The sequence below is a fragment of the Felis catus genome, chromosome C1, assembly GCF_018350175.1.
Source record: "Felis catus isolate Fca126 chromosome C1, F.catus_Fca126_mat1.0, whole genome shotgun sequence".
Classification (NCBI taxonomy): domain Eukaryota; kingdom Metazoa; phylum Chordata; class Mammalia; order Carnivora; family Felidae; genus Felis; species Felis catus.
In genome coordinates, this window is record NC_058375.1 from 43459012 (window position 1) to 43483076 (window position 24065).

At 47.3% G+C, this 24065-nt stretch overlaps 1 protein-coding gene across 2 annotated transcripts in view; it reads right to left on the reverse strand.

The window, feature by feature from the left end:
• GLIS1 (GLIS family zinc finger 1) overlaps window positions 1-20417 on the reverse strand; it is a 229394-nt gene extending 208977 nt beyond the window's left edge. For both annotated transcript variants that reach the window (XM_023258716.2, XM_023258715.2), the window contains exons 1-2: window positions 20310-20417; window positions 18959-19259 (exon numbers count right to left, since the gene is read on the reverse strand). In XM_023258716.2, coding sequence (XP_023114484.2) covers window positions 18959-19217 — 259 coding nt within the window. In that variant the 5' untranslated portion in view covers window positions 19218-19259; window positions 20310-20417. The remainder of the gene's footprint in view (window positions 1-18958; window positions 19260-20309) is intronic.
• Between the last annotated feature and the right edge of the window lie 3648 nt (window positions 20418-24065).

Consider the following 24065-nt stretch of genomic DNA (forward strand, 5'->3'; position numbering starts at 1 on the left):
CACATCAGTCCCCGAAACAGTCTCAGAGTTGTAATTAAGATGCCCCATCCAGATTAGTAATCTCAACCCTGAGCTTCATTTACAGTGAAGCTCCTCCCCTCCCCCAGTGTGGGCTGTGGGCTCTGGGCAGGGTGAGGGGCCATGTCTCCAGTCCTCTTACTCTATCGCGGTGGCAGGAAGGGGCTGACTTGCCCAGTACCGTGGGAGCTCTGTGGACTCAGACATTCAGTGGGAGAGTTCCCCTGGTTGGCAGACACCCCCTACCCCACTGCGTGCCACAGGACACCTCCAGTGTCTCTCGCCTCTGCCTGGCAAAAAGCCATCTTGGACAGAGAGGGTAGGTGGGAGAACAATCATCAGGCAGGTCCCCCGGAACACAACCCTCTGCTCCGTCACAGGCGCAACAGCAGCCACCCCTCTTCACTCCGCCACTGCTTTCCTCTTCTACACTGTCAGGCACAGAGAAACACAATTGTTAAGCTTCAGGGGCTGTGCCTGTTTGTCTGAGGGGGTCTCTCCCTGAGTGGCAGAGAGGAGAGAGCAACCCCACCCCGGCTGGCCTGACACAGGGGAAGAAAACGTCACAGCTTTCTCAACAACTGCCTCCAAAGAAATCCCCTCTTTGGAGGATTTGAAGAAATCCACCCCAACCCACGTGTATGCCAGGTAAGGATCTCAAAACCCAAGTTTAGTTTAGGCACCTAAAGCCCCCACTTTAGAACATAGTAAAGTCCCGCTTTAGAAGGTAGCCGCCAGTGCCCATCGTATCTCTTGTCGGGGCTCAGCCACAACCAAGAGAGCAAAATCCCCACGGGGCATCCTGTTATGCACAGTCCCCCCCCCCCCCCCCCCCCCCCGTGCACAGGCTCACACAAAGACTGTGCTGCAGCCCAGGGACAGGAGCGGGAAGGCGGGTGTGCAAGTGGGAAAGACCTGGGCTGGAGGCAGGGCTCTAAGAGATGGGAGTCCTCATCTCTCATAACAAGGTGCCAGGAGACAACTGGGTACAGCTGATACGGAAATAGCCGCACAAATCTTACTTAGAGGCCGCAGCGCACAGCGGTGAAGGCTTCGCCACTCACCAGCTGTGTAACCCAGGACAAGCCAGTCACTTTCCTCCTCTGGGTCTATCTCTTCATCTGCAAATCAGGGGAAATAGTAGTAACGCCTTCACAGGGTTGTTGGGAGAATTACAGGAATTATGTTTGAAATGTGCTTAGAGCAGGACTGGACCATAGTACCCTGTTTAGCCACTGTTTTTGTTTTTGTGACTAGACATACGGAAGAAAATACTAGAAAAAGATAAGCAAGTAAGTTGAAGGCAGGGCCACCACTGTGTTGCACAACCTGGGGAGCATCATTCACATAGACGGGGGACAAGTGGCGCCCCCTGGAGGTGCACTTCCCAGCAGCCCTGTCTACAGGCAGCTGCCTCCTGGGTGTAGGAACACGAAGGAAAGGAAACCCACTCTCTTTGAAGTCTTACAGGGGGCGCCTGGGTGGCGCAGTCGGTTAAGCGTCCGACTTCAGTCAGGTCACGATCTTGCGGTACGTGGGTTTGAGCCCCGTGTCAGGCTCTGGGCTGATGGCTCAGAGCCTGGAGCCTGTTTCCGATTCTGTGTCTCCCTCTCTCTCTGCCCCTCCCCCGTTCATGCTCTGTCTCTCTGTCCCACAAATAATTAAACGTTGAAAAAAAAAATTAAAAAAAAAAGTCTTATAGTATTAGGTGATTTTAAAAACTGCTTAGCATTATTTTGCTAAAAATAAATATTTATTTTTAGAATGCTAATAAAACAAGCTCCCTAAAATAGTAATAACAGCAAACAACAGCACTTGGCGAATGACAAAAAGGAAAGCAATGAAGGAAATGAGAAAGGAATGTCTTGGAAATAGGACTATACAAAAAATTTCAAATTTTTGTTTTAAAATCATCGCTGAAAACTTGTTTAAGCAGCAGACTCATAAAAATATCAGCAACAAATATGATGCACGAAGCATTAATTAACATGCTTAGCTTACTTTCTATGTATATGAAGAGTAAATGTTTCAATTTTACAAGTAAAATATTCAGACCCCAACCTAAATACCAACTTGCAGGGCATCTGGGTGGCTCAGTCGGGTAAGCATTCGACTCTTGATTTCAGCTCAGGTCATGATCTCACAGTTCGTGAGTTCGAGCCCCACACTGAGCTCTGCACTGACAGTGTGGAGCCTGCTTGGGAATCAGTCTCTCTCTCTCTCTCTCTCTCTCTCTCTCTCTCTCTGCCCCTCCCTCGCTTGCACACTCTCTCTCAAAATTAATAAACTTCAAAAAAAATAATAATAAAGCCCAGCCAATTCAGTGTTGGGGATCTATCCTAAGAAAATAATCAGAGATGCAAATAGGGATTATTACATAAAGCTATCCACTGCAGCATGATCTATACTGGGGGAAGCGGTGAAAAATTCTGAGCATTATGCAGTATACGAGTAATACACATACAGATTGTTTGTATGGACATAAACTCTCTCTGAGCAGCCAGGCATCACTGGTCATTGCCAGCAATGGGAATGGGGCAGAGGAAGTAAAAGAAGAAGGCTTTTCCTAAGAACCCTTTTTGGATCTTCTGAATTTTATTTTTTTTTAAATTTTTTTTAACATTTATTGATTTTTGAGAGTGAAAGAGATGAGCAGGGGAGGGGGAGAGAGAGAGAGGGAGACACAGAATCGAAAGCAGGCTCCAGGCTCCGAGCTGCCTGCACAGAGCCTGACGTGGGGCTCGAACTCACGGAGTACAAGGTCATGACCTGAGCCGAAGTCAGCCGCTCAACCGACTGAGCCACCCAGGTGCCCCTGGATCTTCTGAATTTTAAACTATTTTAATGTATCACCTATTTAAAATGATTTGACAGATTTAATAAAATGCATGTATTTTTGAATGTTTACAAAGAATGTTAACAGCATGGAAGGGGCTTATTATGTCATAATGTTACGTTTAAAAATAAGTACACAAGACATTCAGAAGGATCTCAATGATACAAAAAATACATTAATATACAATAAGTATAAAAAAAGACAAATGAAATATACCAACATGTAAATGGTGGCCGTTGTGTGGGAGGGGTGAGATTTTAAGCAAATATTATTTCCATCTTTATATGTTTCTATAGTTTCCAATGTTTCTAAAGTATGCACTACTGATGTAAGTGAAAAAATAAAGAAAAAAATTAAAAATTAAGAATAAAAATAAGCCAAATTATCTTTAAAGGGTAATCCACCTCCCAAAGAAGGATGATAACGAACATCAAGCAATGGGTCGTAAGTCAAGAACCCACTGCTATCTAAGAGGCTGTGCAGAGAGCCCTGAGGAAGCCCTGGGCTGATTCCACCAGCAGAGACACACTTGCATGAACCACCTGCCCTCTCCGGGCTGCTTCTCTGCAGAACCAGCAGAAACCAGCCACTCAGCCACTGCTTCTCAAGAGAGCCTGCTCTGATATCTCTCCTATCAGTGCTGACGCGTAAGCTCTCTGAGATCAGGACAGACCCTAGGACTCACATCTCATCCCCAACAGGAGCAGGCCTAGTAACAAGCATGCTGGCCCTACCTCCAAGCTGGTATGTCCACCTGCCTGCCCTCTCGACTAGCTGCTCCCCAAGGCAGAGCCTGAGCCTGGGTTACATCTACTTATCCAGGGCTGGATACAGAGCCTGGCATACGATAGGGCTCCAGAAAGTGTTTGCTGAACAAATGAATAAATTAAAGAATGATACTCTAGAACTAGTGCTGCCCAACTGAACGTTCTGTGGTGATAGAAATGTTCTATCTTTGCTCTACCCAGTATGGGTAGCCACTAGCCACATCTGTCTCCTGAGCACTTGAAATGTGGCTAGTATGACTGAGGGATTGGATTTTTAATGTCACTGAATTGTAATTAGTTGAAATTTTCATCTTAAGAGTATTCCACAAAAACACTTACATCATAGGGTAGTTTAAGATTACACAAGATAATCCTTTAAAAAAGGGGGGGGGGCCTGTATCCAAAGGATACACGAGTGCTTATTAAAAGGGGCACATGCACCCTGATGTTGTAGCAGCACTATTGACAATAGCCAAAGTATGGAAAGAGCCCAAATGTCCATCCACAGATGAACAGATAAAGATGTGGTTTTTATATAGAATGGAATATTACTCAGCCATCAAAAAGAATGAAATCTTGCCATTTGCAATGACGCGGATGAAACTAGAATGTATTATGCTAAGCAAAATAAGTCAATCAGAGAAAGTCAATAGCATATGATTTCACTCATATGTGGAATTTAAGATACAAAACAGATGAACATAAGGGAAGGGAAGCAAAAATAATATAAAAACAGGGAGGGAGACAAACCATAAGAGATTCTTAAATACAAACAACAAACTGAGGATTGCTGGAGGGGAGGTGGGTGGAGGGATGGGTTAAATGGGTGATGGGCATTAAGGAGGGCACTTTGTTGGGATGAGCACTGGGTGTTATATGTAAGTGATGAATCACTGGATTCTATTCCTGAAATAATTATTACACCATATGTTAACTAACTTGGATTTAAATTAAATATATATATGTAATATATACTATATGTATATATACTGTATGTATGTAAATTGTAACATACACACACACACAAAAGGGGTACTTGGGTGGCTCAGTTAGTTAAGCGTCCAACTTCAGCTCAGGTCACGATCTCACAGTTTGTGGGTTGGAGCCCCGTGTTGGGCTCTGTGCTGACAGCTCAGAGCATGGAACCTGCTTCAGAGTCTGTGTCTCCCTCTCTCTGTCTCTCTGCCCCTCTCTTGCTTGTGCGCACTCTCTCTCTCTCCCTCTCTCTCTCTCTCTCCCTCCCTCAAAAATAAATAAACATTTGAAAAATAAAGAAAAAGAGAAAGGAATGCCTGGCTTGCTCAGTAGATGGAGCATGTGACTCAACCTCGGGGTTGTGGGTTTGAGCCCCATGTTGGGTATAGAGACTACTTAAAAAATAAAATCTTTAAAAAAAAAAAAGAATTAAGAGGAGAAAGAAAACTCCAAAGACTTAGTAAAATGAAAAGGCAAACCCCAGGCTGGGTAAAATATTCACAATAAACATATCTGACAAAGGCCTTCTATCCAGAACATATGAAGAACATTTAAAACTCCCCTAATATCCCATGAAGGAGGAGAAGGGTAAAAAAAAAAAAAAAAAAAAAAAAAAAAAAGGTACAAAGAGAGAAAGACAAACCATAAGAGACTCTTAAATACTGGGAACAAAGTGAGGGTTAATGGAGGGTGGGGGAGAGGGGAAAGTGGGTGATGGCATTGAGGAGGGCACTTGTTGGAATGAGCACTGGGTGTTGTATGTAAGCCTATTTGACAATAAATTATATTTTAAAAAATCAATTCATAAAAGAAAAAACTCAGTAATAAAACAATTCAACAAAAAAATAGGTAAATGACTTGAACAGGCATGTCACAAAAGAGGTACGGTAGTGGCCAGTCAGCACATTTGAAAAATGCTCAACATCACTGGTCATTAGGGAGATGCAAGTTAAAATGGCAGTAAGATTCCACCACCCATCCACCAATCAGAATGGCTACCTTTAAAAAGAATTACAATACCAAGTGTTGGCAAAGATGTGGGAATGCAAAATGGCGGGGGGGGGGGGGGCGGAGAATTTTATTAAGGTAGTCGATTCAAAAAGATAATCCAGTGTCTGGCAGGACTCAATAAATGGGTACTTCGGCACACTGAAAATGAGGAGGGGAGGGAGGGGAGAAGGGCCCCTAATAGCCCCAGTGCCCCCATCTATGTGCCCAATATCACACAGTAGGAATTTACATGCCTCCAGGTCTCCCTAGCAAAGAGCTCTCCTATATGAGTAGCCAGAGTCACTGAGAGACTGAAAGGAGTGGGGAAGGAGGGGTGTGAGCTGGGACAGGAGGGACTGAAGATTTTGCAAAAGGAAAGTTCTTGGCCTATACTGCCAGAGACAATGAGAAAGGGCATCCCCTCCAGGAGGAAAGCTTAAGCAAGCAAAACTGGCTACTGGTACAAGGAAAGGGCTGGCAAAGGGACTGACTATCCCCCTCCAACAGCGTCCAGCCCCTTCCCACGGACCTCACTGATTCGCTCACTAGCCTTGCAAGGGGAGCTAGCTAGCAAATATTTCTGTTTCATAAGCCTGTAAACCAAGGCTCAGAGAGACTGTCCGAGGTCATGAGGCTTAGACTGGCTGGAGCCCAGGAGTCTGCTGAGGACGGTAAACAGGTGATAAGGCGGTGAAGCTGCACAGAGGAGGACTGGGAGGGGTCCTGCACACACTCGCCCACTGTCCGCTGCCCTCGAGACTGCAAGCTCCATGCAAGTGAAGGTTCCATCTGTTAGACCACCATGGCGTCCCAGGGCTCAACACAATACCTGAGACACAGCAGCCATTCAGTACACATTGACGAACAAACGAACCAACAAGCAAACCCAGGTACAGTCCTTCCCGTTTTCAGGACACTTTCATACACTGTATCCCATATGCTCATGACAATTGCCTGGGCAGGGATCACTGTCCCCATTTTACAAATAGGAAATCTGCCTGAGGAACTCCCCTCGGAAACCTGGACTGGAAAGGGGCAGATTAATTCTCTTGGGGTTCCGCGCTCACTCTGTTCTCTGCCACACTCCCTCTACAAGGCAGAGATGCGTTTGGTCTCAGAGATGTGATGGTCTCATCACAGAGGAAAACACAGACCCAAGCATCTATAACACCTGTTTAGAGAAAGAAAAATGACAAAGGGCAGTCAGGAGCCGAAGCAGGGAAATGGTAATTCTGGCCAGAAGAGGCAGCCTCTCAACCCTGATGAACAGATAAGACTGGACCCGAAGCAGCAAGGAGGTCCAGAGGACCTGAAGGGGGGACCCAGAGAGGTAGCAAGGTGTAAGAAAGGTTGGGTCCTGGAGCCAGACAGGCCTGCGGCCACCAGCTGCAGAATTTTGGGCAGGTCACTCTCTGGGCCTCAGTTTCCCCCTCACACGGAGTAAATGTAGAAAGCATTAAATGGCTTCACAGGCTATCTACTCACAACAGGGCTCAACAAATGGAAGCCACTACAGTAATGCACAGACCTGCACGCATGGGGAAGCAGGGAGCAGAGCAGTAATGGCATCACAAGTTCGGGAAGCAGAATGGAAGTAATTCACCTGGGCGTTGTTCAGAAGGCGAATCCCAACCCAATCAACAGGGGGCGGGTGGCTCTGCCTCCTGACCCGGCCCACAGACACCCTCCCGCTCCAGCTGGACGCCAGAGCCACCACAGGCCGAGTGAGGGTTTGGGACTGACCCAGAGCCAGGACCTGTCAGACAGCTGTACTGAGGCAGCCCACACCCACTTCGGCAAGGACAACAGCTCCTCACCTACCGCCAGCTCGAAGCGAAGCCCAGATGCCAGCCGATCAGATCTGTGTCCCACAGGGCTCCGATGAGAACCTCAGTCCTTAGACTCCGAAGTGCTTACTCTTCTAACTTCACCAAAAAAGTAAAACAAGAATCAGAGTAAGGGGATAGGCTACCATGCCACAGAGGAGCGTCAGATGAAGTCAGGACTGGGAACCTGTCCCAGTTCTGCACTCAGTAAGACAAACAGCAGGGGCGCCTCGGGTGGCTCAGCTGGTTGAGTGTCTTGATTTTGGCTCGAGTCGTGATCTTGAGGTTTGTGGGTTTCAAGCCCCACGTGGGGCTTCACCCTGACAGTGCAGAGCCTGCTTGGGATTCTCTCTCTCTTCCTCGCTTTCCAAATCTCCCTGCCCCTTCCTCACTCACATGTGCTCTCTCTCACTTGCGCTCTCTCAAAATAAACAAACTTGAGAAAAAACAAAAAATTGGGGCACCTGGGTGGCTCAAGTCGGTTGAGCGCCCGACTTTGGCTCAGGTCATAATCTCATGGTTCATGGGTTTGAGCCCTGCATCGGGCTCTGTGCTGACAGCTCGGAGCCTGGAGCCTGCTTGGGATTCTGTGTCTCCCTCTCTCTGCTCCTCCCCCACTCGTGTTCTGTCTCTCTCTCAAAAATAAATAAAAATATTAAAAAAAAAAATAACAGCAACAAGACCAACAGCATCAGCTCACCTTTGTTTCACGCCTACTATGTGCTAGCCCCTGAGCTAGGTACTCTACAGACTTCTCATCTTCATCCCCACATCAACCCGGTGAGACAAATTATCTCCATTGTACAAATGAGGAAAACTCGGGTTCACAGCTCGAGGAACTTGCCCAAGGTCCAGCAAGTGCTATACTAGGAATCTGAACCCAGTTCTGACTCCAAAAGCCACGTGGCCACATTTGCACAAGTAACAACATGGCCTCTTTGAACTTAGTCTTCCCCTCTGTTCAAAGGCAGATTGAACAAACGGTAATGATTTGGGCAGAGCTTTCCAGTTTACAGGGCTGAAACCACAACAATGCCTGGAGAGAAGCTGGTAGGCCAGTACAATGCCCCCAGGGGACTCTGTCTAAGCCTGACCTCGAGTGGAGATTCAGCGTATGTACATCAATTTCCACCCCCCAGCAGGACTACGGAGAGCCATCGTCTGGTTCCTGGCCCTCAGTTCCAATACTTGGTCCGAGGTTCTTCTTCATCGTAGAGAAATCTGGGTGTTACAACCACCACCATCTGCTCTTTAAACCACATGATGGGACACATTTGACAATGTCTGATTTTTCCCAGGAGGGAGGGAAGGTGTGCAGCAGGAGGTGCCTCCAATTCTGGGCCAGTCACTCTGGCACAGCCATCAGGCCCCTAGCTCCTCCACGTGGTCCGTGGCCCGGCAACTCCATAGGCTTGCAACCTAGAAGAGTCTGTGATCACCAAAGCCAACTCTTCCCAGAAAAGAGAGGAAGGGGAGACCCACACAGGTCAGAGGCCATGCCCAAGGTCACCTAGCAAGCTAGGGGCAGACTTCATTATGAAGAGCCCCAAATAGGTGCTGGAAAGAGAATGTGACTGTGTGTGCATGTGAAAACTCCTTGTACATTTAATCAGACTCTCATATGCACCGAGAGCTTACCGTGGGCTCAACCTTGTGGGAAAAACAAGAACATACAACTTGGCTCCTCCTTTGTAGGTTACAAGCTCCCGGAGGGCAGAGATTGCATTGGACTCCATTCCCAACCTTCCTAGACACCCACTCTGAGCCAGACCCTGAGCTGTGCAGGGATAAGGAGGCTCTGCCCCTGTCCTCAAGAACACACAAGTAAATAGAAAATCACACAGACTAGTGCTATAGCAGAAGGAAGGAGAAGGGCTGTGTATGCCAGAGCTCTAGCAAAACCCAGCCTAGGGAGAAGGGGAAGCCTTCTGGGAGAAGGTGGCTCTTGAGCTGGGTCTTAAAGAACAAGTAGGAGTCAGTCTGGTGAAAAGGAAGGGAAGGAAAGCCCTTCTAAGAGGTTCTGTTTACCAAACGTTTACATTAGCAATAACAATAACAATAATAATAATCCCAACATTTATTGAGCATTCTACCATGGTCCAATCCCCATATTTAAGCACCCATACATGTATTAACTCGTTTCATCCTCATAACAGCCTTTTGAGATCATCGATATTATTATCCCCATTTTGTAGATAAGGACACCAAGGCCCAGAAAGCTCCACAGCATGCCCCACATTCCCCACATTAGTACCCAGTGCTAGGATTCGAACCTGAGGGCCTAGTTCCATGCGCACAACCTCAATCAGAATCACCCTATCTTTCTCGGATATGCACTTTGTACCAGACTTGGAACCGGACACGAAGGTGCAAAGATGAATAAAAAGACGTTCACAGTGTATAAGGACAGAAGGACAAGTAAAGAGGAAATCCTGGGTCTGAAGCTACATAAGGAAAAGTTCGACACCGCTAGAGAACAAGCAAAGCTGGCATCAGCAAGAGATGAGGCGGACTGGTGGTGAAGGCCTTGAAGATCACATCAAAGGGCCTGGATGTTTCCCATTGGCCAAACAGCTGCCAATCTATAAGCCAAGTTGTAATATCAGAGGCCACCTGTAAAGCATGTACCAAAGACTGGAGAATATGGAGACCTCTACAGATAGGTAAGTGAATGATAAAATACAAATCTGTTTAAAAGAGCTCTTAAAACTAATAACCTCTTTAGGCATCTTATCCATCAACAGACACTAAATATATAACTGCTGTCATGTGAACCGGGGAAAGATTTTTTTTGTCCTTGTATTTAGAAAACTTGGATACCCCTGTTGTCAGGGATGGGAAGTAACAGAAAGTTTCTAAGCAAGGAGTTCTTAGATGGCAAGGTCTGGGGTTTCTGCTCCCCACCCACCCCTGCACTCCCACTTCTCCGAGCCCCTCAGTCTGCTGGAAGTCAACCATCTAAAGGCCCGAAGAAGAGCCGACCCGGCCGAGAAGCTCCAATGCAGAGATAGTCTCACAAAGAGCGCTACGTAAGTACAAATGACTGTTTGATCAATCATTTGGCCTCGGCGTGGGATTTGGTTAGAATTAAAGCCATCTGGCTGGTTGGGGGGGGGGGGGGGGTTGATGGGGGAGGAGACAAGCAGGCGGGAAAATGACCCACCCCCTCCCCCAGAAAGCATTGTTAAAATATAAGGGGAAAAACAGTAAAGTCCCTGCTGTTATTTCAGCCTAAGCCACTTAATCCTTCAGCACATAAAGCAACTTATTTTATGACCTTTTCCCTTTAAAAAGTAAATCAGAAGACGCTGCCTTGAATTCAGATATCTCTGAAACACACAACTCATCCCTCCCAGTGAAATATCCTGTTTCATAAACCTTCTTCGAGATACTTGAAACTGCAGATCACTAAATGCCTAGCTTTAGGCATCTGACATTCCAGAGAATTAATATTTAAACTTATTATAGGAAAAAAGAATTGCGTTTGGTTGAAGCATGAAATATTTAATAGCGTCTCCAAATTAGAAACCCTATATTGTTTCGTGCTGGAAATGCCAACGTTATTACCTGGGCTTTGCACTCAAATAAGATAAAATGCACAGGCGGTCTTGAGATTAAACACATAATTACGGCCGTTTTCTCCAGAGAGAAGGGGAGCGAGGCAGGTTTGGGAGTGGAAGCGATTGAGTTTCATTTTTACGATACACTTAAAATTATACTATCATCCTCTGCCTGGAGGGTTGGGTTTGAGAGCGTTGAAGCTACTTAATCACAGAAAACTGTGTCAAGATCGGTGAATCCACGGAGGCCTATTCACGGTCTCGCAAAGCTGTCTCTGTCTTGGAATGGGCCCGCTGCTGGACAAGACGGGGTAACTTTCCCTACTCGCTAGGACAAAAGTATTAAGTGGTTTGGGATAAAAATTAAGCTTCAATTGACACAGTGGATCCTGGCAGCCTCTGCCGGCACATGTAATTTATTTACAGGGTTGGAAAGTCGGCAAAATACATCATCAGCTCTTATACAAACTTCTACTAGGTATTAAATACCCAAGCCTCAGAGAAGTAATTCATATAGTCCAGCAACGTTCCAAAACAAACCCACTCTCCAGCCCTCCGGAGAGCTTAAAACAGCAAATGGGATCTGTATTTTTAAAGTCAGGTTTAGAATTCTCCCTGGTTTCTTGCGAAAGCTCTATTTTCCATCAAACCTGTTATTTAAAAACAAAAGCAACAACATCTAAAAGAGTAATGTAGTGGTTAAAAAGACACAAGTAGGAAGGGGCTGGGCCACATCACAACCAGCACCATCCTGGTACTGCTTCCTCCTCTCCCTTTCAGACTCAGGGTCAACATCCGAAGGCAAAGAAGCCTGGGGCAACAAGGTTTCCTGCAAATCCATCCTCAGGATAAGTAGGATTCTTTGAGAATGTCCACCTTCTCGTGAACGCAGGCACCCTCGTGCAAGGCCACAGACAAACCAGCAGCGGGAAGTTTTCCTTCCGTGAGGGTCATTTGGTGTGTTCATCATCTGATACAAAAGACCCGCTTCCCACAAGCAAACTCTCAAGTTGACCCTGATCCCGGGTTGCTCTCCCCACCAAGCCCTTCTCTGTCCCATCACTGAATAAGAAATAGCTTAAAAGATCTTAAGCCATCGTGCCCAGTGAAGCATGCATTCTACACCCTAGGCATGGAGGGGCTTATGAGGAATTCTCTTCAAACATCAACAGATGCCTTCAGAAGCAGGGGAAGGAAGACCACAACCAGGGTCTGGGCAAGAAAATCTCCCCAAACTGTGTGAAAGGCTCAAAAAGGGACTAGAACCCGCCATAATGCGTGTGCCGCTGCTTCTGAGGAGGAGCTGCTTCTAGAGGATCCCTCCGCAGCCTCAGAGAGGCCTGGCCTGAGGACCCCGTGTCACAGCTGGGAACCACTGTCTTTCCCCCATTTGTGCATCAGGGAGGTGGATGGATGCAGGGAGTCTCCCCATAAAGTCACACCTCTGCTTGTTAGCCAGGACTCGGAAAGGGCCGCTCCCGGGAATGGCTGTCTGGCCCAGCCTGCAGCCTTCCGCTACGTTCCCCCCGGGAATGGGGGCACATTCTGCAGCCACAGCAACTCCGTGCCACTGCCTGGGTTTTAAAGCCTGTCCTTGAGAGTGCTGTGCTTTAGGGGGAAAGCATTGGCTTTGCTGTAAGACAGAGCTGAGTTCAAATCCCAGGCTTTACTAACTTACTACCTGTACAGCAAGTCGCTGTGAACTAAATAGTGAGCTTATTATTGGGGCAAATGACTTAACCTTTCCAACCCTCAGCTGCCCCATCTGTAAAACCAAAATAATGCCTCCTTTCCTCACAGGGTTATTGGGCATCATTAACTGCAATCACAACTATAATGTACCCAGCCTGTCACAGAGTAGTTGCTCAGTAAAGATTAGTTGATTCTCCTCTTCTGTTTTCTTCTGTGGTCAGCTTCAGGAATCAAGTGTTCATAGGAGAAATCAAGTCTAAACCTGACCTGAGACAAAAGTGCCTTCTTCCCATACCCTAGATCCTTCCCAAACTTCCCAGTCCAGTTCATGGGGAATCCCGGAGCATCAGAGCAGGAAGGGACTATGTATAGATCATCCAGTCCCCACTGCTTCCCATTTTACAGATGGGGAAACAGACTCAAAGCCAAGAGCATGGCCTGCATGCATTGAGGCTGTACAATGGTGCATGTGTTTGCTCCAGACAGGCCCAACCATAACCACCAAATAAATTCAGGCCATACAGGAAATGCATTATTCAGTTAGCGGACTGAAGGTCTCCTCTCAGTGCATCTGACTCAAATGCTGACTTTAAAAACACAGCTCGTAATGCTAACACAATCCGCCTCAATCCGCCGGAAACCCTCTGAAGGAATAACCCTTTGGAGTTTAGGGGAAGACGGGGAAAAGAAGAAAACAGATGCTTTCAGTGACTTTAAACTAGAAGATCACTGGGTTAGGGATGTATTCTCCCCACCCCCACCCACCCCAGGTCTCTGTTTCCTTTCAGTTTCTTATAAATAAGGCCTAGGGAGACCAAATCAGCTACCACCACCCTCCCCCTTTTCTGTTTTCCTTACTAACTCAGCTATCAGCCCGGACTTTGCTTCGAATGCTGAAAGCACTTTTTTTTTTTTTTCATTGTAAACTATTAATTCGGGCAGCCACTGTTGATAAACAAGAAGTCCGTTTTTAAACTGCTAGAATCATTAGCACAGTGAAGGCGCTCGGCACAAATATTTCAGGAGTTTGCTCTTTTTTTCCTGGCCCTGGTATTACAGCTGTGCTTTCTGCATAATGCACTTGAATTTTTCAAAGCCCACTGCAAAATTTGTTTCATTTCTTCTCCCCCTTGAACTGAATGTCTTTGTTTCTTTAGGCACAAAAATAAACTACCCCCTACCAAAAGAAACAACACAAGTCTCTAGGTCCAAACTAATTGCAACTAAAATCTGCATTAGGAAAGTAAATTACCAAACCACATAATTTAATTTTAAATACAATCGTGGATATATAAGGTGAGATTGTTGAAATACTACCACATCGGCTTCAAAAAAAAAAAGGGAATTTTTTCCCAAGAAAACTGAGACAAGGAATGGAAATGACCCTCTCTAGGCAAAAGCCACAGTTAGCCATAGTCTGGTCAACTTACAAATAAAGTTGGTATTTGTTTGTTTGTTTGTTGTTGTTGTTGTTGTTTCCTAATCCTATCCAAAAAAGGACTGAAAACTTTTTCTCCCCTTTTCTAGGATGCTGGCCAAACTCCACAAAATAAAACCGAAGAAAATGATGATAATTATGCAACATTCAGAACAAAGAACATAAGAATATATTTTTTTAAATGATTCATTGTGCACTTATGCCTGTAATGAGATTTTAACGCACTGTAAAAATAAGTGTGCTGGCTCATTTAGCTTCTCACGCAAATGTAACGCAGGGAGATGAATAACTCAAAGACAGGGTGGGTTTTTTTTGTTGTTGCTTTTTTTTTTTTCTCAGAAGGAGGAGAAGTGTGAAGGAAAACCACAGCATATAAAGAAACTTATGTTTTCAAATCACAGATGGAGCAAGACAGCCTATCGATAGGATTCAACAGCTAGAAGAGTCCTGAGACCTCGGCCCAGCCAAGTATGGCAGGTAAACTGCTCAGAGGCAGCTAGGCCTAAATTAAGTTACGATCGCATGTGATGGTCCCCTCTCCATTTGTACACCAAGTCCTAGCAGCTTCTGGAGAGCTTGGGAGGCAGGAAGGGAAGAGAAATTCTAGCCGCACAAGATTCTTAGGGAATCTTTGGGAATTATATTTCCGCTACACGTCTATAAAAGATTTGTCGGATACATAACTCTCATGCCTGTAGACGCAACATGTTCCTATCGTATTTGTGTACCCACACACATACACGGTTCTCTCTTTGTCTCACTGAGCCTGACATTTGGCCAGCAGGTTTCCCTCCCCTCCTTATTTGAAACCTCAAGCACCGAAAAAATTTGGATCTGATTATTTCCGGATCGCAGGACCAGCACTTTAAAATGGATGAAATGCAAGCAAATTGCCCACCAGAGCCGGAGGGGGTAAATGCTTTCAAAATAACTCATACCTTTCTATTATGGATGCGCTAGCCCCTGCAAGGCCTCCCCAGGACATCTCTGTGGCTTCTGATTCAGATGAAGAAATTCTACCAGGTAAGGCCACTAAAACCATCATGTTTACTCTCCACTGTCACCAGCCCCTAATGCCCATGCGGACAAACTAGAATGGCATTTTGTTTTCCTTCTTCAAGAAAAAAAAAGAAAAAAAGAAAAAAGAAAAAAAAAAAATATATATATATACACACACATACATACACACACATACTAACTATTATTTTAAGTTACAAGATTGACTTCTTTTTGGCATTTACAGCCATGTTATGATGGCTGTTTACTAATGGCAGTGTCCACATTTGTCATGATCATCAGCCTTCTTTTTAGTGCTAGGACGTGTCCAGTCTCAGTACGTGGTGAAAGGGCCCAGAGAATCGTTGTGAATTAAATAGTGAGCTCATTATCTGGTTCAGTCTGGGAACAGCAACTCTGGAAAAACAGTAAACTAGCAAGTTTTCTAACTATGGCACAGATACTACTTCCAAAAATTCAAGACAGAAGAAATACCAAAAGCAAAAATATTTTAAGTTCCCCGGGCACGTTCAGAAGCCATCTAGTACGCCAGCCCTCAGCCGCCGCCACACACATGTAGAAGGTACAACCCGTGTCACCGGGATCTGCTACTTGGCAGTGGAAGGCTAAGAAACTGCCACTTTCTGTCTGTAGCTTTGAGCACATCCTTGAAACTCAACGTCTTCATCTATAAAATGGGAACCATAGTAATAAGAGCCAGTATCTGCCCAGCACTTAAAAACTGCAAAGTGCTCTCCATCTGTTCCGTCCGAACAGCCCACGAGGTAGGCAGAGCACAGCTGGCGGGAGGGCAGATGAGAGAATGTGTGGGAACGTACGTTGAAAACCGTAAAACGCTGTGCACGGGGAACAAGCGTCATCGGGCCATCGCCACAAAGCTGTCTGCCTCCATAAAGCCCAGATGTTTACCTTCTTTCCTTGTCAGGATTTCCAAAAGCAGAGCGTTGGGTGTTTAATAAGAAGAAAGAAAAATGCAGCATCTGGTAATTTGGCCTTTCCAGCTGCTTGGAATCTGGATAAACGGGACTCTGCCATAAACAGATCGTGATTCTTATTGTAAATGATGACAATGTTAGTCCATGACGTCGCATCATCCCAGTGCCTCCTGACTCCAGATCTGGAAACACAGAGGACCCTAGCATTTGCGGATAAGCTGCTGGACTAAAGGGCTCGCTCCCTTTCTCGGCTTAGGGTCTGTCTGAAGCAGAAGGCAGGTCATCTGAAACCTGACCCCAGACCAAGCAATACTGTCTTCTCTCCGGTCACTGGGCAGCCGTGGCCACAAAAGACCTGAAGCTTCGCTCCTCTCAGCTTCCTCTGGCTAGCGTACCAGTGAGTACGCTTCACATCCAACATTTTAAAAATCAAACCTTTCTCCCTCTTTTCCCTGCACCCTTTATCTCAAGGATCACTTACCCCAGCATGGTGCCTGGCATGAATTAGTAAAAGTGACCCCTTCTAGCTTTTTAGTTTATAAAGCATTCTTACAACCATTGTTTGATTTACCCTGAGAGGAAGACATTATTATCTCTCATGCAAATGAAAAACCAGAGGTTGAGAACATTAAACACATTACAAGAGTAATCCCCCCAGTAACCAGGCACTGAGGCTTTCTAAGTCAGTGTCACAGGAAATTTACAAATGGGGGAACTAAAGCGCTCAGAGAGGGAAATAACTTCCCCCAAACTCCCACAAATCATAGATGGCAGGGCATAGTCAATAAATATTTTTCAATTGGTATTATGCCTGTTTCCAATAAACCTAAGATTTGAAGCTAGACACCAAACATTCAAAGGGTTACGTGGTCTGGGGAATATTTGGGTGGGAGTAGGGGTAAGAGGTGCCGGTTCCTTACGCATTTACAGGAGGACTGCTGACACTCTGCTGGAAGTTGGTTTTGTCTCAGGCCACTGAAGGGCTTGACTTGAAGAAGAACTTGCATAGAAAGACAGAAACCAGGATGGAAACCTCTTCAAGCCCAGGTCAGCAAGCAAAGGCTGACCAGAGAACTCCCACCCACACCTGCTGGGTGGGTGCCCTTTTACATGGGAGACACTTTCTCCACTCTCAGGCCTCAGTTTCCTCATCTTTCAAATGGGTGTGATAAATCCTACCCCACCAGCCTTGCTGAAGGCTGTGAAGAAAACAGTTCAGAAGGATCTTACAAACACTTAACCAGAACAACCACCTTAGGGTACAAAGAAAAAACTTGTTCCTCCCATCCCTTTATCCTCCTCTGTCCTTTCCAAATATAATCCTGACTTAAACATCTCATACATAAGACACTGGTGGGGGCAGGGGAGTATGGATAAAAATAATTGGGGGTTGGGAGAATGGAAGTAGGAAGATCGTAGGCAAAGCATCCAGATGAAAGGTCTCTAACCAAGGCTCGGGACAAAGACTATGTTTAGGAGAGCCATGCACCAGGTCTGCCGAGAACTCGATCTTCAGTTGACAGCTATGATTTTTTAAAACTTAAAATGTTGCAGGAGGGTATCTGTTTAAGAGAGGATTATGCGTGGAGCCGGGCAAGGCAGGGAGTTCAGGGCAGCAAATATTACTCATGTCTTGCACACCACTTCTCTCTCCCTAGCAAAAGAGAACTTTATATGTGTATCCCTGTAATAATACTCTAAAGCCATTTTTTTTTCTATATCTACCTTTTCAAACAGGACCCCTAACTGCTGGAGAAGAGACTGACATTGAAAATGAGACAAGAAATAGCACTCTTCTAACAAACTCTGGTGTTTTTGTTAAAAAGAAAAACAGTTTGCGTTCATTTCGTTTTACCAGTCCCTGAATTAGGAAGTTGGATATTTTCTACCCTGAAGAAGCTCTCATCTCTAAAAGCAAGACACCCTACCTAAGTTGCTGGGGTTGATGCTAAAGAAGTGATGTCTATAGAGCCAAATAAACTTTTTGTCTTCCTTGAGAAGCACCTGGATAGAACCAAGAGGTTCCAAATGCTGAAATAATGAAATCCCAAGCCTTGGTTTCTCTCAGGGAGGAAAAAAAAAAGGGCAGGGGGAGAGGAGCACACAGCGTCTTAACAATTTCCTCAATTTCTGGTTAATTATCTGTCAGCATGAAACTTATAAATAATGGCTCAATAATAATTAACTGTGATGAGAAGAACAGATTCATGAGAATCCCCACATCATCGCTGACTTTGAGCCCATAAACCTTCCTTGGGCCTGCACCTTATACCCACCAGCTTCACTGGGTGGAGGAAAGGTATTGCAAAGGAACTTCTGACCAAAGATTATGCTTCTGAAGCTTCAAATTGAGAAAAGCCATTTTCTAAGTCAGAACTTGACTCAGGACAGATCATAGATTCATAAAATTTTCTAACAGGAATCCAGAAATCATCTGATGTAATTAATTCCTTACTTGAAAGATGGGGAAACTGAGGTTCCAAGAGGGGAGAGGTCTTGCTGAAGGCTTCTGGTTTTTGTTACTTAGGGAGATTGGAATAACTCAAAATATGCCTGCAACTGGTTCAGAGATCCTCGAGTTGCTATTCACCCTAATTTATAAGATTCTGATAAGTTTCACACAACTTTTATCAGAAATACACAGAAGTAAAATTATGTAATCTGAACTCTCTATACACACACTTCTCCAAAATAGGCTTACTGATTTTAAATGAGATGCTTCCTAAACAGGCATCATTTTATAATGACAACCGAGTCCCAAACAACTAGAAAGAAACTGAGGAGCACTGTTGAAAGTTCCACCAAGTTCTCCGGAGAATTCCCACCAAGGTGTGCGGTATCCAGGCCAGGCAGCCCGAATTTCTCCACACCTCCGGCCAGACACGTTGGCGAGGGCAGACTTACCCTTCCCGGCGGTGGCCTTGGACGGACCGTAGTCTCTGGGGCTCCGTGGTCGGAGGAGGTCGTGGGCGCACGGAGGCTGCACGGGCGGCCGGGGCAACAGGTCACGCGGGCCCCCATCCACGCAGCCGCCGCCGCTCACGGTGACCCTAAAGGCCATGTGCGTGCCGCCGAGGCCAGTGGGCCCGCGGCCTGAACCCGGGGCGCCGAGGGCCTCCTTTGGCCTCTTGTCTGAGTGCGCATCTGCCACCTCGCAGTGCATGGCGCCAGGGCAGGGCGCGCCGCTGGGGGTCGCGCCGGGCTCCTGGGGAGGGGAGAAAGCATCAGCGCATTAGTAGGAACGGACGGAACAGCCCCTACGGTGTCCCGGGGGAGGTTTGGGCAGGTCACCACTCCTCGGTTTATTTCTTGTCTCTAAAATGAGTTAGCTCCACCACACTTACCTTAACCTGACGCACCCACCTGATCCCGCAAAAGCCCCTTCCAGGCACAAGAGTGGCTCATACTTCCTTCTCTGGTGCGTCCAGGGCCCCCGCCACCCGCTGCCACAGCGCTTTCCGAGGGGCCCGTGTATCCTCCCGCTCAAATCCCCTCCACCAGTACCAGCCCGCTTTAAAAGGGAAACTGAGGCCTGGAGAAGGGAGAGTGGCTGTGCGGTGACACCCAGTGAGGCAGGAGCGGGAGGCAACTAGTATTCCTGGGCAGGGCTCCGGCGAAGCCACGGAGGCTACTCCAGGTGGGTCAGAGGCTGCGCGCCTTCTGAGCGCTCCGGGGACCCGGCTGCACGTAGGGACTACAGACTGTGCACCCACCAGCCTGGGGCGCAAACCCTCTGAGACTTACCAAGACCCCCCCCTCCCCGCTAAGCCAGGAGAATGCGAGTCCGACGATGGGCGCTCACTCCCGCGACACAAACCCATCACGAGCACACAGAGACACGCACACTCCCACGCGCAGCAGAGAAAATGAACCCATCGCACGCGCAAACCCGCACAAAGTCTGTAACGCCCATGGACGCTGGCTCCAACGCATACCATACACCCTCGCAAATGCACGCCGGGGACACAGTGTGCCACACGTCCTGCTCTCACTCACCCGCTCACTCAGCAACACTAGCAGCGTCACTGGCTCACACTCCACAAACACGCGGGCTGCGTCCTCCTCCACAGAGTCTCAGCCCCTCCATCATCCCTCCTGGAGCAAGGGCCCGGGGCCCCCAAACTCTCCTTTCCTCTCTGCACTCCCCGCGCCATTCCAAAGCTCCCGGGATTCGAGCGTCGCTGGGACCCCAGCCTCGGATCTCAGGCCCTGGCGCCCGCCCCCTCCCCGGGTCACGGGCCGCGCCCCCTCTCACCTCGCCGCTGCGGCTGCAGCTCGCGGCGCGCACCGCTCCGCGCGCCTCCACTGGCGCCGCAGCCCCCGCAGCCGCCGCTGCCGCCGCGTCCTGCGGGGCGGCATCCCGGGAGGGGGCGGGGCCCCGACCTGCCAGACAGCCGCTCCAGCCACTGGCTAGCTGCGGCTGCCTCGCGGAGACCAATCGCGGCGCGAGGGCGGGGCCTCCTTGCCTGGGGGGCCTGGGCAGGGCCCGGCGCGGGGCTGGGCGGAGGGTTTGACAGGCGGCGGCTGCCGGAGCCCTGCGCTGCCCGCTGCCCTCCGGCCGCCTCGCCGGGCAGGGCGGCGCCGCAGGCGGGAGAGGCTGGGCTCTGTCGTCCGAGCTGGACTGGCCGGGCGGCGGAGTGCACTGGGCGTCAGGAGAGCCAGGCTGTGTCCCCGCCTGTCCCAGCGACTGAGGCAGGACCCTTCCCTCCTCCGAGGTCAGTTTTCTCCTCACCAAATGGGACCGGCGAAACCTACACGCGGAGGTAACAGATGTGAAAAGTGCTTTGAAAGTTTTCTTGCAGGATCCAAGCGGCTCGCTTGCACGCATTTCATAAGCCAGTCAGCGGCAACGTTGGGACGCAAACTCAGGGATCTCAGACCACTTTTCTTACGTTTTCGTTTCTGTGGTGTTTTTCACCCTAGAGTCCAGGCTAGAGGGTCTCAAACTCCAAAGTTAAAAGACAAACAAAAACAGGGGCGCCTGGCTGGCACGGTCAGTACAGCATGTGACTCTTGATCTCAGGATGGTGAGTTCCAGCCCCACTTTGGGCGTAGAGCTTACTTAAAAAAATTAGAAAGGTAAAGATGTTTGTTTAAAAAAAAAAAAAAGACAAACAGAAACAGATGCCCAGGTCAATATTTTATTTTTCAAAACACAATGTTTATTTATTTGTTTTGAGAGAGAGAGAGCAGGAACAGGGAGAATCCCAAGCAGGCTCTGTGCAGTCAGCACAGACCTGGAGGCAGGACTCAGTCCCACTAACCTCCAGATCATGACCTAAACCAAAATCAAGAGTGGGTGGCTCAACCGACTAAGCCACTCAGGTGCCCCAATATTTTCTAATTAAATCTGTAAATCTGTCTGGGGACAGAGCCCCAGCGCCCAGATTTTTAGCAAGCTCCCAGATCTTCACAGACTTGTAAAGGCTTAGATGCATTCCTCTAAGTCCCTTCCGGGCCTGGAACCCGGTTCGCCTGCATTCCGGACTCCTCACAGACAGTAGTGTCTCAGGGATCCCTGTCCAATGTATAGAAAGAACACCGCACAAACAGGACTTCAGGGTGACCGGTAGCAGTGGTTCAGTCCCCTTCTCTGAATTTGTTTCCTCCTGTACAAAACCGGGCTGTTCAGCTGGAATGGACTATTTGCCAGGGCTACTGGAAGGGCCCGGTGGGGCCCCTGAGGTGGTCTCTGCATTTCATCTCAGTCCACCCCCTCTGCACTGTTTGCTAGGGACCTGGGCAGGCTCCAAGGGACCTGTCTGGCTTCACACTCTCTGAAGGGAGCGGTCTGACCTCTTTGGCCCTGCTCTCAAGTTGAAAAATGTATATGGAACCCCTCCCTATGACACAAGTCAGGTCTCACAATAGAGGATTCTGCACAGAGTAAGAGACCTCAAGCAGCATCCCTGGAATCTTGGGAAACCAGGATTTTAGAATCCTAGAATTCCAAAATCTGATTTCCTGTAATTGACTAAATATAGCATCTTACAATTAGAGAGCAATAGCGCTAAGAAGGACCTTGGAGATTTAGTTAGACCCACCCCCACATTCAAAGGAGAGAGGATGTGACTGGGTGTGGCACCAGCATCCAGCCTTCCTCACTTCGATGCCAGCCAGTTGCCTCTATTAGGTATGGGATGTCAACCAACCTGTCTGTGACACATAGGTCAAGGGCCAAGGGTTGTATAGGGCATCTCAAGGTGTTGCCTCTGTCCAGGGATTTGGAGCCAGGGATTGTTGCTACTTTTTTGGTAGGAGGGGAAGGGGTAGAAAGGAGCAAGAGTAGCTCAGTAAGCCCTCCCGACACACCACTAGGTGCTACTCCACACACCCTCCTTCGGAAGTGCTGCCAATAGGCCACGTGGCTTTAGCAAATCACAATCTCACTCTGGACCTCAAAATCAAGACAGGTGGAAGAAGATGGCTGGCCTTTCCAGTTCTGCCCTTCAGCCGAGCCCTCTGCCTTCCCTCCTCACCACACACACACACACACACACACACACACACACACACACACGCACACTCACATACAGCATCGCACACTTAGGACGATGAAAACATTTGCTGAATAAGTCACTGAATCAACTGGAACTTCAGGCAAAGGCTCTTCCAATTTCCAAGGTGCACCAACAGCTCATTCACTTATTCTTTATTGGGAACCTACCCTGAGCCAGCCCCCACACCTGAAGTAGAGAAATGGAGATCCTGCCCTTCCTCCAGTGAGCTCACAGCTCCACCCCACCAGGACAGATGGGTTTGTAAAGCCTGACAAAGCAATGAGAAGGTTAATCTGCTCAATAAAATAGGCCTCTTAAACACTTGTATACTGCAGGAGCCCTTTGGGGATATACAGAATCCAGTGGGTGCATGCGGTTTTTTTCCTAGAAGGAAATACAAGGCAGTGTTAACAGTGGTTAAGAGAATGGAGGACGGGGGGGGGGGAAGGGGGGGGTGGAATCCTGTACTTTTCATTTTTTACTCTTCTGAACTGTTAGTATTTTCTAACAGTATATATTGTCCTCCCTCTCTTTCAGTAGGGGTTATTTGAGTATTAAGAGTATGAGCTATATTTCTTTTCTTTATAGTTTTGGTACAAAAATAAAACTCATTCATATTTTAATTGTCAAGAACAAAACCAAGCAAAACAAATAAAACCCACTTCTCCTTTTAGCAGGCCAGACAATAATGTGTGTTTTTTATACTCACCAGTGTTCCAGCTCAAACCCACTTTTGCCCTTCTAGTCCCACATACAGCCTGTCTACTAGATATCTCCATCAGGGTCCATCTGCAAAAGCAAACATCATGTTTTCTTCTCTGACTTAAGTCTTCATTCCTGTAACTACCTAGATGAATGTCCCCATGATCAAGTCTCCCATGTTAGAAGTCTGAGACCCAGCCTAGGTCCCTCTTCTCCCACACTCCCATATTTGATTCGCCATTAATCCACTTAACAATCCCACCCTTCCTGCCCCCTCCCACACACACACCAACATTTCTTCCCAACTCTTCTTCCTGCCTCAGCCTCATCTTCTTCCCTAGCATCCATTTTCCCTACAGGTCTCTCTGTCTGTCTCTGAGGCACAGATTTGATCACATCATTTCCCTATTTAGGGCAATGATTATTAATAGATCCCAACAGCCATCTAAATAAAGTCAAACCATTTTCTCACTGTACCATTTGGCCCTATCCTATGTTCCAGGAACCCTAGAATATTTTTCATCACCTAGAACCCAGAACATATACTCATGTCTTCATGGTTTTGTATATGATGCTTACTATGCTAACATTTTTCCCTCCTGTCCTTCTTCATACTCCTTCCTGTGAATTGTTTGATACACAGCTCAAGTGTCACTTTTACCAGAAGCCTTGTTGGAATCCTCTGGCTACAATTATTTTCTTCCCATACACTCTTACAGAAATCTCTACTTCATTCCATCTCAGAACTTATACTGTTTTAAAACTACCTATTTAACAGCCTCTCTCTTCATCTAGAGTGAGACCTCTCT